This window comes from Lipophrys pholis (genome assembly GCF_963383615.2).
Source record: "Lipophrys pholis genome assembly, chromosome: 7".
NCBI lineage: Eukaryota > Metazoa > Chordata > Actinopteri > Blenniiformes > Blenniidae > Lipophrys > Lipophrys pholis.
In genome coordinates, this window is record NC_137638.1 from 17,506,437 (window position 1) to 17,520,655 (window position 14,219).

Sequence of the window (14,219 nt, forward strand, 5' to 3'; positions counted from 1 at the left end):
TATTTTAGTGTATTTCATGCAAAATCTCTTCTTCTTTTTTTTTTAACCGCTGGCCGTAATTTAAAAAATACTTAAAATGTTTTGGTTACTATCACCTGAGTGTGGAAACAAAACAATTAGCTTTTTTTTATGGCTCTGTATAGAACAGCGGGAAGGAAGTCAGACCCGTGAAAATGTGAAAACGGTTCGAACATTCTGCAGAAATTATGTCTTTAAAGCTCCGGCTTTACTCGGCTACCAAGATCTCCAACCCAAACAGTTTATTTAACACTCATACTGGACCTGTGTAATTTCACCCGCTTCACCCTGTACAGCATAACTCCCGTCTCCACTCTAGACACGCTGAGGGAACCCCAGCAGGCTCCTGTATCAGGCTCACATGGCTTCTTTACATCCCAGCGTGCTCTAATGACTTTGAGCTCCTTTTTTGGGAACCTGCCTGTCTCTCTTTGAGTCAAGTCAGACCACGATTGTGTCTCCAGTTTCCTTCAAAAGCACCACAGAGACTCCTTAATGTACATTTCAGTGTTCTGGTGTGCGTCAGTCCTGCGTTTTATTATATAGCTTTGCCTCGTGTGTGTGTGTGTGTGTGTGTGTGTGTGTGTGTGTGTGTGTGTGTGTGTGTGTGTGTGTGTGTGTGTGTGTGTGTGTGTGTGTGTGTGTGTGTGTGTGTGTGTGTGTGTGTGTGTGTGTGTGTGTGTGTGTGTGTGTGTGTGTGTGTGTGTGTGTGTGTGTGTGTGTGTGTGTGTGTGTGTGTGTGTGTGTGTGTGTGCGCATACTTTGGGAACTCCATAAAGAAGACGCTGTTTACATTAAAGGTGGCATCATTTACATTTTCTCATTAGATGTGAATCTGTTGTTTATGACACTCCAGCTGGTGATGTAATTGACTCATTGCTCCCACTACAGCACAAGACCTTGCACATTTCTCATCTGTGCACTTATTTATAGCCGCGAGACCTTTTGTCCTCTAACTGTGAACTGAATCCACCTGGGAGCATGACAAGACATGTTTGAAGTTTTGAATTAATGTTCATCTTTTGGTGTCTCTGTTTTAGAGTTGACCCTCGGTCTAAGAGCAACGCCGTTCAAGATCTCCTCCTCCGGGTTCTCCTCAGCATCCTCCATCAAGGTACAATCTACATTTTTGGGAAGCTGCCACAATACTGAGTTTAATAAACACGTATAACAAATCACTTTTCAGTTGCTTCCATTTTGAAATTACGATCATTTTTCAATCTGACTGACTTAATTGGCTCCCACTGGTGTTTTCACTGCATCTTTGTCGCAGCAATCACCCATAAAGGCCTGAGAAGCAAGCTAGCCAGGAGAGTGAAGGACAAATAGTGTGAGAACAGGAGGGAGAGCAGGGAAGAACAGTGTTTATCAAACACAGAGTGGGTAGCCAGTCACATCTGTCCTTGTAGGGTATGTGAGGAGAGAGAGGGAGGGAGGTGTTCGGAGCATTCCTGCTTTTCTCTCTGCAGACCATGCCCACTGAGATTTATCTGAGAAATGTTTCCTAAAATGCACCTGTCTGTCGTCATCCACACCAATTACTGTCCAGCTGCCTTAAAACATATACCGACAGGAGCTTCTCTCATCACACTTCTTCATATTTTGGATGGAAAACTTAAAAATGCAACCGTTTCCACACTATGCTTTCCTCAAAGTTGCCTTTTGCTGATGGAGAAAGTGATTGCTGTCAAAATGAGCTGGGGAGTACAAACGAGTCATCGCCCATCACACTGTGACCTCTGAGGTTAGAGCAACTAAACTCCTATTTGCCTCTTCCTTAAACTCCATGAAAGGAAGTGTCCTCATCAGGGAGGATTAGGAGGCAGACAAGAGAAGAAGTGATATCCCGTTTACATTTTAATAGCTTTGCTCCCGCATCGAGCACAGCAGTAATCTAGTTCTGGGATGAAGGAGCTGGTTAATTAGGGCTGGGAGGAGGCAGGGCGGATTTAAGGTTTTAGAAAGAGACTGTCTCCATCACTTAGATTCTTGTTGCGGCGTAGAAAAACAAGGGCACACATAAGTAAAGATACCATCACTCTGGCATTACAGCATACAGGTAACGTTCTCCACTGCTCACGTGTGTAAGATAATCTCCTTTTGATATCTATATTAACTGATGGTGATTTAATGTTTGTGGAAATATGCAGTTTCTAATTAAACAGGTTGTGGACTTTTCATCGTCTTAAGTTTGTTACTAACAAAGCCAGCAAATGTCTATAAGCTAAAGGGCAACATAGCTGTGCACACTAAAAGTTGAAATTCTACTGATGAGACTTTAGTTTAAGTTAAGTTGAACATTTCCTTGAAATATGGTCACGGAGGGTAAAAGCTCCTCTGAATCTGCTTCATACCACTTGTGGCCATATTGATTCTGGTTATTACTGTCACAAGTAACATCAGTTGCCACTTTTCTCTCTATGGTCAAGCCTTGCACTCTTGATTGGTGTGGAATGTTTGTGTCATTTTGGCCTTTTTGGTGAATATTTGAACAAATTTTACATTTTGTTTAATAAATTGGAGCAGACTTGAATTTTTACGTTACAGTTTGCAAAGGAATTAACTTTTTCCTTGACAATGCTGTGTCTATCAGCCGTTCAAACAGGCAGAATTGGTTCCAAGAATATTGCAGTCCAGTTGACTGACCTGAGCTCCCTCTGTTGAAACCGAGTCATCCATAACATTGGACTGATCATGGGTCTTCCTGACCCCGTTTTGAATCAAGAATTCAGTCTGATGCCCTCAGAACAGAGCTTCACCACTCCAAAGGAAAACAAATGAATATGCATGTTCTTTCATTTCTCCATCCTTCGGACTTCTTACCGCTTCTCCTCACTCAGGTCAGGTAAAACGAAGAGCTTATCACACAATTGTCTGCTTATTTATTTATTTAGCTGCTAAATCTTGCATCGTGGTCGCTGTGGTTGATGCACAGGAACTGTTTGTCTGTTGTATGGATGGCTGTGGTTCCCAAAGCTGATCTGATGTCTTTCACATGTCGTCATAGTGTTTGACAGATTGTGATTGTTTATTGAGGGTCTGCCCTGCCTTTGCCCATAATCAGCTGGGATCGGCTCCGTCACGCTTAATGAAGACGAAGGAATTTTTGCATTTTTTATTTAATCAATTATCATCATTGTGATTTTTTAAGTTTGTTTGTTTTTCTAATGACCGAAACCCTTAGGGGTACGTAAGGTTGTGGTATTTGAAGATGGAAAACAAACAAAAATGAAAAAGTATTGACTGATAAGTTATTAGAAAAATATATCAAAAAATAAATAAATACTGTATTTAATCATTCGTAAAATTGGAATGAATTATCATGTGACACAGTATTTTAGCAGCTTGAGACCATGATCCTCACACTGTCAATGTAGCAACTGCTTCATAATTGTGTTCTTTTAAAAACGATGCCTTCATTGATAAACATGCAATGCTGCTTCAGCGTGTTCTCCCTCTTTTCATCTCTCGGATAAGCTGCTATTTCATCTGCTTCTGCCAGGTTCTGCCAAGTTTTACCTTACAAACGCTGAGCTTGAGTGACTTCACTAATGAGATTGTAAAAACAGCAGCAGACACTGGTGGTTAGCATCACGCTGCTGGGGAGTGGGCATGCTGCTCAGTGCCGCAGACCACCTGTTGTCTGACTTTCGCCAGTGTTGTTAGGCTTCAATATTGTGTGTGCCATCCATGTCAGGAGAGGATTTATCCTTAAGTAACCTTCCGCGCTCATCGAAGTAAGAAGAGTGCAGATATCATGACGACATGAGTTTGTACAACAACCTCCTGTTTGGTTTTGTTGATTGTTGTTAATTGACCGCAGTGTTTCCCGTATAAAACTTTGATCTGTTTGGGTGGTCTGATTTTCTTGGTGGTCTAACTCACAACATCTACTCTATTCGTACATGTTTTGTTTTCATTCCTATAAAAATCCGTTGATAATGGCAGCACCTTCTTTCGCCGTGATTCATCCTTAAATCTGTTTGAGAGAGGACGAGGAAAGTATAAAGGTTATAAACAACGGAACAGACCTCAGACAGCGGAGTGGCTCCTTATTATTTATAATAAAAGGCCTGACTTGGGTTGCATTAATGGTGAGGTTAGAATGTTTGGGCAGTGTTGTAGTGTAGTGATGAGACTTTATTTCAGACAGGTGGCACCCCGAGTTGATTGATGAGACTCAGTTTGCGGTGATCACAGCTGCTCCTACTCATCAGAGCAATCTGTCCATGTCAACCGCTGCTCTTAGCCTTGGATGCAAATATAAATAATGCCTTAGCTTCATAACCCGAGCGATGACAGGACGGACAGTGAGTCTTTCCTGAAGTCGTAGAGATTACTGCCAAGCTCTGGGTCACACTGGTTAAGTGCTGCAGCGTGAGCGAAGGCACACACCGAGCCACAGTCGGCAATGGATCGTCTCACTGTCACGTCTAGAAGAAAGACCCAATTGTTAGATGACCCAGGACATGTGCTGCTTACACAACCAGGTTACATGTGTTTGAAGTCTGCTCTGTAAAACCAAGAGAGAAGTTCTGATATGATCGGTATTAACTTTGCTTGTTTGACTCTGTTTAGTTTGAAATGTCGCGTTGCTTTTTTACTTTTTAAGAGTCCTAAAAGGCAACACAGAACGAACAGTCACCACAGACACAGAGAGAGATTAGTAATATGAATTTACATCTGCCATAGCATTTTTCTTTTTATTTGATCTTATTTTCTTCTATTAGTCTTTATTTCTATTCAGGGGTTATTTTGGTTTTAATAGAAACTATTTCTTAATTTATTTTTTTTAACCTTACAATTTCATCAACATTATCATATTTCATTTCTTTAAGATTTTACAATTTGGCTTTGTTTTTCTATATTTATCTATACTCAAGCGTAAACATATTTTGAAAACACACAAGTAAAAATATATTTTTATCCTCTCTTTCAGTTTTGATTTTAACTGTTGCACAACTGATGGGCCAAGACTTGCAGTGTTTTATAGTCTCTCTCTGTTTCTGTTCCTTTTATTCCAATTGCTTTTAGTTCAGCCTTCCATCTGTCGCTTTCGTATTTAATGGTTCCCAAAAACACTTGATTCAGCACACCTTCATACTCTCATTTAGACACGAGCCGATCTGATCCCAGTGTTCTCTGTAGATCCACAACAATTTCTTATTTCTAAGAATCTCACTCAAAAATATTCTCAATTCTTTGTTTGGAACCAATGAGGACTGCTCACGAGTGCAAAAAGACGTCAGTTTGCAGTTTTGTTAGTTGGCTAAGACATATAGTCATTATGGACCACTTGTAGATCTTTGTTTACGGTATTTTCTACATTATTTTTGCTTTTTACTTTACTCTGATAAAATGCTCCTTGGTGGCGCTTCAAGTTAAATCTTGACCTTGAGTGTGTGAGACTCTGTGATTCACTCCCTGCTGCAACCTGGTTTCAAACCCGTCGTAAAAATTAGCTTACACCATACAGTATATTTATCTGTGTTGACTTGCTGTGGTGGCCTCTTTAAAAGGGTTGCAGCTAAATACATTTTGATGAAGGGCTTTCTGGTCTTCTAATGTGTGTTTTAAACAAGGAACAAATTTATTTTTGTTGCCATTTGTTTTTCGCCACTCTTTCAAAGCAAGCTTTTCTTCGGCACTGATAGAGCCACCTGTATATTAAAGAGACCATGACTGTCGTTCATCACTGTTTTCTTCTCACTGCCAGATCAACCATTTGTCTGGGAGTTCTAATGCGTTGTGGTATTGTGTTTAGATAAGATAGCACATTGGTTATACAGCCTCCATATTCGGTTTAGAAGCATGTATTTACAATATAGTGCTCTCCATTTGGACTATTGTTGCTTATAATTTTTTGGGGCACGGCAGCAGGAGTTTCAAATTATTCACCTTCTGTTTTGTGCCGCCTCTTGTAGCTTCTATTTAGACTGCGCTCAAACATGCAAAACGTACAGTATCAATTGACTCCAGGTGAGAAATATTTGGTATGCTTTTAAACTGGATGCTCTTGAGCATCTAGCAGTATAAAGAACAGACACCGAGCCCTTGGAGAGCTTTTCATATAACACTGAAGCACTTAAAGCATCCATGTGAGCAGCAGCTGAACTGCTGTTAATCCGCCAAGAAGCCTAAAACTAAATGTTAGACAGGCTGTGATGTCTTTTTCAACATCCTCGCCCAAGCTTTGGTGGAAAGGGCCCTTTCTCATCCTCACCCTGCCTGCACAGTCGGCCTCAAACACTTTGCCCTTCATGGAATGATCCTCTCTCTGGAGATTTTCCTTGAATCACAGTCAAACAAAGGCAGTGACCTGATTAGTCGGGAGTCTGTTGTGTTTTGTTGGAAAGCAATTTCAAGAGAATTGAAAGCCTAATGTGACACTCTTTTAACTCAGCCCAGACCTCGAGCCACATCTAAACCCTCAGTGCCTGCCAGCCGAGGTGTGAAGGACGTGGAATGAATGAAAGGAAAATTGGAAAGGGAGGGGCGAGTTTTAAAAATGTTTGTCCCTCCTTTTGCCTCCACCCCTTTTGCCCCGGGACTGACAGGCTGGAATAATGGTGGAGCAGGACATAAATATACATGTCCAGGGCACCTGGAAACAAGAGGGAGGGGGCTGCCTGGGAAATAGGATTCCTCCTGTGCTCATTGGCTGTCGGGCTGGCTGGCTGGCTTGTAAAGAAGGGAGATTTGCTCGGGGTATAAAGCACAGTCATTGTTTTCAATGCTCTCTGACGAATAGACAAGACGGACAGCTTTGACTCATAGACGCATGACACAATCTGATGATTTGTCTGGTCTGACTGACTGAAGTTTTGCTACATTTAAGTGGATTTAATCTAAAGGAGAACTGGCTTGTAAGCCTGACTAATTTGTTTTCTGGCCATGCCTGGAGTGAACCTGGATCTCCTCCCGGCCTCGGAGGCTCCAGAGGCATTGGGCAGCCCAGATAGTGCGTGTGCAGAGTCAGGACTGGAAGAAGTAATAGGTGACCTGCTTGCTCAAGAGGAAGCTGAGGATGAAGAACAACCATTTGGAGTCCAGAAATTTGAGCTGACATTGCGGTGTGCAGTCGGGGAGATCCACAGCGACCTGCAGGCCTTCGGGAAGCGAGTGGAAGCCCGTCTGGAGGAGGCAGGAGCTCAGGTGGCTCCTCTTGCTGAGGCTCTCGCCAGGCTTCAAGAGGAGAACCTGTGGCTCAGGATTCAGCAAGAGAAGATGGTCCGACAGGTGGAAGCCTTGTGTCAGGCGATGGGGCTGCCTGATCCCCAACTGCATGAACTTCCCAGTGAGGAGGATGCACACGACACCAAAACTTTACCCTGCACTCACCAGGAGGATACTCCTGAAGCACCGAATGATCCCTCATCCTGCACTACCCAGAATTCTCCATCAGTCGCACAACAGGACACACCAGCTAATAATCCTCCACACAGTCAATCGATTGTATCCCAGGAAACTTCATCAAGCCTCCAGGAACCACAGTCTCCAGAGACAAGCACCCCTCAGATGTCAGAGGCCTCATTGGTCCCTCACCCGCCTACATTCGCCACTCGCCGTTCCCTCTCTGCGCCCTCTCTGATGGCAAACATTTCCTTCAACGACAGCATGGTACCGCTCTCCTTAATGTTTAATTAAATCCATTTTAATTTAAATAAAGCTGATAAAATATATATTTTTTAAATATCAAAGGAGCTAATACCTGAGGATCAGCTGGCTATGTGTTGTACGCCGTGCCAGCAATACTCTGTAGTACACTCCTGTACTCACTGACCTACAGTTCACCTCTCATTGCTTTCCATTGGTTTTATTCTTACATCATGGCTTGTAAATCAGCTGGAAAAAACAGCTTGAGCATCTCAGCTGTCAGTCAGTTGTGACATTGTGTTTACGGAAAGGCCTTTACTGCAGTCTGTCACAGAGATATTCCAGTCCTCTGACACCATGTGCTCAGATTGTGTCCTGGCTCACACTCCTGTGATCTGCTGAGAGGCTGCACACTTACTGTCAGAGAACAAAATGATTATACTAGGTTGTGGATTTCCTGTAAAAAATGGAATCTTCTTTCTTGGTCCAATTCGGAAAACTTGTGGTAGAAGTAAACAAATAAAAAGTATTGAAACGCTCTGAAATGATGTAGATGTAGATTTAATTTTTTTGTTTAGTTCAAATGAGAGGACTCTTAATGAGTTTTTAATGCTTTTTTGAGTATGCCATATAAGAAGGTGTTGTAGGGACAGCTTTGTATTTAGAATTTAAGTCACCCAGTCATCATGTCTGACTAGAGAGCCATTTTGCCCTTGTACTGAGATGCATTTGCTTTGTGTACTCCTGAAACCCTTTTAACAGCAACTGCATTGATGAAATTTTGAGTATTTACTGAAAAATCTTTGCTTATTAAAAAAATCCAACGCTGTAATTCCTGTCTAATCATCTGAAGACAGCAGGATTGGCCAATCACCTACTTAATTATAAGTGACTGGCTTCTCTCAAGTGTTAATCCCTTCTGCAGACAGATGTGATAATGAGAGGTGACCTTATCTGGCCATGTTTCCCACTATCTATGTGGCGCTTCTCTCAAGTCATGTTTTTTATGAAGCTGCTAGAAATGGTTTTTCAGTTTTCTCAAAGGTTAGTTCCTATCATTCAAAGAATACTTAAACAAAAGGGGCTTTTTATTCCACGGTGTCTCGGATGCTGGAGGGTATAGTGAAGCTCATTTAGACATGCAGGAGATTATCTGGGAGTTTCTCACCCCACTCACATTCCCTTGTTGCCTGACTCGGAGCCCTTGTTTGGCTGTGTTGTGTCCCAAAACATTCTTGGTCGGTCAAGGTTCTCTCAGTCCGGCCGGTCCCATGGGTCAGAACTCTGCATCCAGAAAAGACTTAAAACCAGGGGCCACCTATGATCACGCTGTTCTGTGGCTGCCTATTGTTCCTCTGTGGTGAGAACTTCTCTGGCGGAGGGGTGCTCGCCAGGCTGTGGACCAGCTGTCTGAGCTATATCTGGAATTGGACCCAGTTAAAACAGAGGCACTGAAGCCACACCAAGAGCCTATAAACACCACAGGCATTCAAATCAATATCAAAATTTCGAAGGCACTGTTTGGAGCTTTCTTGTTCACTAAAAAAAAATGCCAGTTTTAATTAATCTATAATGCTCCTCTGAAGGATCTAACAATCATTTTGGAAAGTAAATAAGAAAAAGGGATTGCATCTCATTATGAGTCAAACCCATCCTGAAGTGACGTTGGTATACCGTACCTGTCATACAAACTTTAGGTTGGAAACAGCTTAGTATCATTAAGACTCATCATTCGTCAGTTCCACTCCATGGACCAAGAGCAAAGCACCTTGGCAGAGTTCCTCTCACTCTCATGTGCTTACTGTCACTTCAGCTGGCTTGGTGGAAAATGGAGGAGATTGAAAAAGCGCTGAGATATAGTGAGTGGGCGGTCTTGGCACAAAAAGAGATTATTAGAGGGCGGGAAACTTCACACTCAGGCTTATTATGGCTTTGGTGTGTTCGACCACAATCCCCCCTATGCTTATTACTTCCCAAATGTCAGCCAACTTCAAATACATGTTTAAAACCTTTTCCTAGGTTAGTAAGTACACAGCTCAGACCCTGACCTCCAGATTAGGAGATTCTAAATGTGTAATCTCTCTGATGACAATGCCTATATTCACCTAAGTTCACCATTTTCTTCTTGAAAAACCTTCTTTACAGACTGAGATCCATAAATGCCATTCCTGCATCCCTTTTCCATGTCTGCGTGCAGATGTTCATACAGTGTTTAATGTGTGTCTTGTGCAGATGGAGACTGAGCCTGTTGTCGCCTCTGAGCCGGTGTTTTCAGCTGGACCCGCTGTCCAGGTGGCGTGTCACGTCCCAGCCATCCCCAATGGATCCAGCACTCAGGCCAAACCCGTCGAACTCTCGGGAAAGCTGACCGCTGAACAGCTGGCCGCAATCGAGGATGAGGAGCTCCTAGACAAAATGGTACTTCACACCCAAGCTATAATTCTGGATGATTTAAATGTAAAAGCATCACTTTGAATTGAGTACAACAACGTCCATCATGCCGCTTACATAAATGGCGATTGGGCCATTTTGCTTTTTGAAAAGTGCAACTTTTATGGTATGTTGTTTTTTCCCCTTCCAAAGCTTGATGAGTCAAAAGACTTTGAGGAGAGGAAGTTGATCCGTGCAGCAATGAGAGACCTTCGCAAGAGAAAGAGAGGTAATGAAGCCCAAATCATGTGGAAAGTTTTGCTCCTTTCATTTTCTCATATCTGCTGATTTCTACCAGATCTGTTTTTTTAGTTGCACACACTTTTTTCCAACCAACATGTTTATTTCACTCTCAGAGGCCATGCTGGGATGCACTCAAGAGGAAATAGGTAGGACAGGTGGTGTGCAGTGTGCATCTATACTTGATTCCTGCCTGCAATTGTCTGTTTGTTCACCGTCCTGTCATTGTCAAACCACTACGAACTTCAATCTCTCAGATGTGGTTGATAATGAAGGATATGTTGGCAGTGAACGTGCATGAATCCTGTGTTGTTTTTTTTATACCTGGAGGGTCAAACACTCATCTTGAAGTGATGCAACACAGCTGATATAGTCTCTGATTTAGAGTGAGCACTCACAGTGTGGTTTCTCTTGGCACCTTGTTGTGTTTAACTGAACAGCTGAACTACTTTAGAGAATTTACAGATCTTATTCTGCACTGTAAAACTTGAACACACTCGGTGGCTTCGAGGATACACAAAGGATCTGAGGTTGGACAAATGGCAAACAGAACCAACTAAAATCGAGTATAAATCTCTTAGACAGATTAACTGACTGATGGAAACATCCATTTGAAATACGCAGGATACAGAGGTAAACAGAAAATGCAAGCAATTGAAAGTTGGGAAATTACAGTAGTTATGTAAATACATGTCTATGAAGAATATACTTGAAATAACACTAATGCTAATTCGGAGATCTGAAAGGCATGAGGGTACAATCCTGCCCGTGGAATGACCCTGCTTTATGTAACGATCTCAAAGAGGAGATTCAGGTTATTATTTCAATAAGGGGAACAGTAGATGGCAGTGATGGCTGTAGTAATGGAGCAGTAAAAGATGTATTTTATTGGAAGCAAAATGGCAATTGGCATCAAAGCCAGAATATGAGGGGGACTTTGTCGAAGGTTGTTGAAAGCATGTGGTCATGAAAACAATAGGCTTTGTTCCCCACAATAGTCTGAATACAAACACTATTGATAAGTATTCAGATTACATTTATTTTCTTCAAAGAACATTTTTTAATGTACTCCCATTTCATTGTATTAAACTTGGAGCTGTTTATACTTTCATATTATTTTCAAATAGGGCTGTAAGTGGCCCCAGAAGTGAAACGCTGATGAAACTCCATTATAATTTACAGTAGTTACCAGCCACTGTCATGTTTAATAATTAGATTATTATTAATTATGTTTATTCACATGCAAATACTGACAAGAACGAAATGGGCCAAGAAGAAATCTAGGATCATATGTAATCTCACCGTTTTTTAATCATTATTTGATAATAACCAGCTTCCTCTATATTCCTTATAGTATCTGAATATTCCCGATTATATACACGTTGCTCCATGATGCTTAGAAGAGTCATTGTTTAAGTAATTTTACTATGAGATGAAAAAAGAAATACAAGATGACTGACGTTGCACTTTGCCCTAAGCTTTGCATTTCCACAGTCATCAGGAATTTGAACATTAATGAATTTGGCTCAGCCTTTCACACTGGATGATAAGAGTGTTTGCCTTTGATGTGTGATGTTTGTGGAGGACATGAGACTTGACGGATGTGGCTTGGCTGCAGCTCCCCCACCTGTGGGTGTTTGTATGTCAGGAGGAATTTTACGGTGCCGTGGAAAGAACATTGAAATCTATCGCCTCGAATGTGGAAGCCCCATTTCAATCCATCTTTGTGGCAGTCAGATGAGGCGCTGTCAGCTTGTTTATGCCTTCCCATCCTCCTCCTCCTCCTCCTCGTCCTCCTCTTTTTCCACTGACATCATCTCTCTATCTTCTGCACCTCCTCTCCTCTCATTAATCCGCAGACCAGAGAGAGAAGGAGCGCGAGACTCGTCTGCAGGAGCTGCGGCAGCAGAGAGAGGAGCGAACGCAGAAAGGTCGCACTGGCGTTGGAGAGGTGGTGATGAGGAAGGTGGAGAAGTCAGCAGACGGCTCAACCCTCAGTCAAGTCACAAAGACAGACCGCTTCGCCCAGTCTGGTATTTCTTTTCTCTGTGTGTTTGGAGGATCAAAACACAATCCACAATAAATATGGATTAAAAAGAAACTATAAACACATTTAAAGCCGGCCCCATTTCATGTCATATGAATAATGTGAAGTGTGTTTGTGTTTGTGTTCAGATGATGGGAGCAAATCAACACGCAGCACAGTTGTGGAGGCCAGTTATGTGCAGAAAACAGACCGTGAGTCATGATTTTATTTGCCTTTTGTTTTTCTGTATTTCCTCAGCAATTATTTCAGCATTTTCACTGATATCAACCACATGTCTGCATGTTATTTCAGGAGGAACAGTCCAGTCAAAGTCATACAGCTATTCCTCCTCCTCCTCCTCTTCCTCCTCCTCCAACACAACCAAAAAAGTGGGCAGGTGAGTGTTGCAGCACTGGCACTGTGTTTAAAGACCCCGCCCCCCCCGCCCTTGTCATTCACAAATTAACTTGATGCCACTGCCTCAGTGTGTTTGATCGCGAGGATGACACGTCGTCTCGAAGTGGCAGCAGTGGGTTGGCCGCTGTGGAGCGACGGCAGGCAGAGCGGCGCAAAGAGCTGATGAGAGCGCAAACTCTGCCGAAGACCTCCGCCATGCAGGCTCGCAAGGCCATGATAGAAAAGCTGGAGAAGGAGGGAAACGGGTGAGGATAAGCAGAGGTAGCACTACCAAAGAAAGGAAAGGATGTCGGAGGATGTAAATATTAACACGGAACTCACTTTTTCTATTTCAGCCCTGGAAACCAGGCAGTGGCCAAAGTAAACAAGGTGCAGCGTTCCACCAGCTTTGGTGTGCCTAATGCAAACTCCATCAAACAAATGCTGCTTGACTGGTGTCGTGCCAAGACCCGTTCATACGAGGTGAGCCTCAGAAATCCTCTGTGTGCCCGGCGCTCATCCTCAGCGTCAGCCAATAAACCCATTAAAGCTTTATCTGGACCCCAGCTGAGAGAATATTTTGGGCTGAGATAATATTTTCCTACTTTGGGAATGTTTCCATCACTTGTCTTTCACGGCCCACATGTCTATTGTTTGTCTTTTCTCTCCCAGCATGTGGACATTCAGAATTTCTCCTCCAGCTGGAGCAATGGCATGGCATTTTGTGCCCTGGTGCACAACTTCTTCCCCGAAGCCTTCGACTACAGCTCGCTGAGCCCCGCAAACCGCAGGCAAAACTTTGAGGTGGCCTTCAGCGCTGCAGAGTGAGTACTCAACGTGACTTTATTTTTCGGAAAACATTTGTTTTTGCTAAGCCCGGTTGAGAAAATGTGAAGAAACGCGTAGAGGTAGCTGCTCCTAGTTATCCTCTTTGGGTTAAAGATGCCGAGGTTATCAAACCACAGAACACAGGACGTGCCAAAGAGTCCAAGACACTTTAAGGTGCTGCCCCATCTGAAACAAACACAATTCCCTTTCTTTGCATTCTTCCATCCTTCCTGCATTTTTCTGCAAAGTTATCTTGAAGATTATATCCAGTGTATTTTTTTTTAAACATTAACAGTAACATTATTTATTTCTCAACAAATGAAGTGGTATATTTCAATAGCAACACTTTGGCTTGATGTAATTGCAATATAATGTAATTCAAAGTGCATCACGCTAGAAGACGAAAATAGAATAGATGCAAATACATTCACCCAGAGATATAGTACATTTTATTTTTCCACATGCAGTAATGTGCAAAGGATTTCGGCAGGACAGACAAAATGCTGCAAATTGAAAACACACAAAAGTAGGTGTTAATAGTTCATTTGTATCTTAAAATAATGCTCAGACAGGTCAGTGTGTGGTGGGATCACACTGTGCGCCTAACAAGACATTAATCCTTGTGGGTAATCTCACACGTACTTAGTAAAAGTCATTTTGCAGGAAGCTTGTCTGAAACACATTT

At 42.5% G+C, this 14,219-nt stretch overlaps 1 protein-coding gene across 4 annotated transcripts in view; it reads left to right on the forward strand.

The window, feature by feature from the left end:
* smtnb (smoothelin b) overlaps nt 1-14,219 on the forward strand; it is a 53,670-nt gene that overhangs the window by 34,800 nt on the left and 4,651 nt on the right. For 2 of the 4 annotated variants that reach the window (XM_080467532.1, XM_080467534.1), the window contains 10 exons: nt 1,059-1,132; nt 9,847-10,032; nt 10,198-10,273; nt 10,401-10,433; nt 12,144-12,317; nt 12,460-12,522; nt 12,623-12,707; nt 12,796-12,972; nt 13,063-13,189; nt 13,379-13,530. In XM_080467532.1, the coding sequence (XP_080323658.1) occupies nt 1,059-1,132; nt 9,847-10,032; nt 10,198-10,273; nt 10,401-10,433; nt 12,144-12,317; nt 12,460-12,522; nt 12,623-12,707; nt 12,796-12,972; nt 13,063-13,189; nt 13,379-13,530 (1,147 nt within the window). The remainder of the gene's footprint in view (nt 1-1,058; nt 1,133-9,846; nt 10,033-10,197; nt 10,274-10,400; nt 10,434-12,143; nt 12,318-12,459; nt 12,523-12,622; nt 12,708-12,795; nt 12,973-13,062; nt 13,190-13,378; nt 13,531-14,219) is intronic. The other 2 variants (XM_080467533.1, XM_080467535.1) reach the window with 1 other exon arrangement.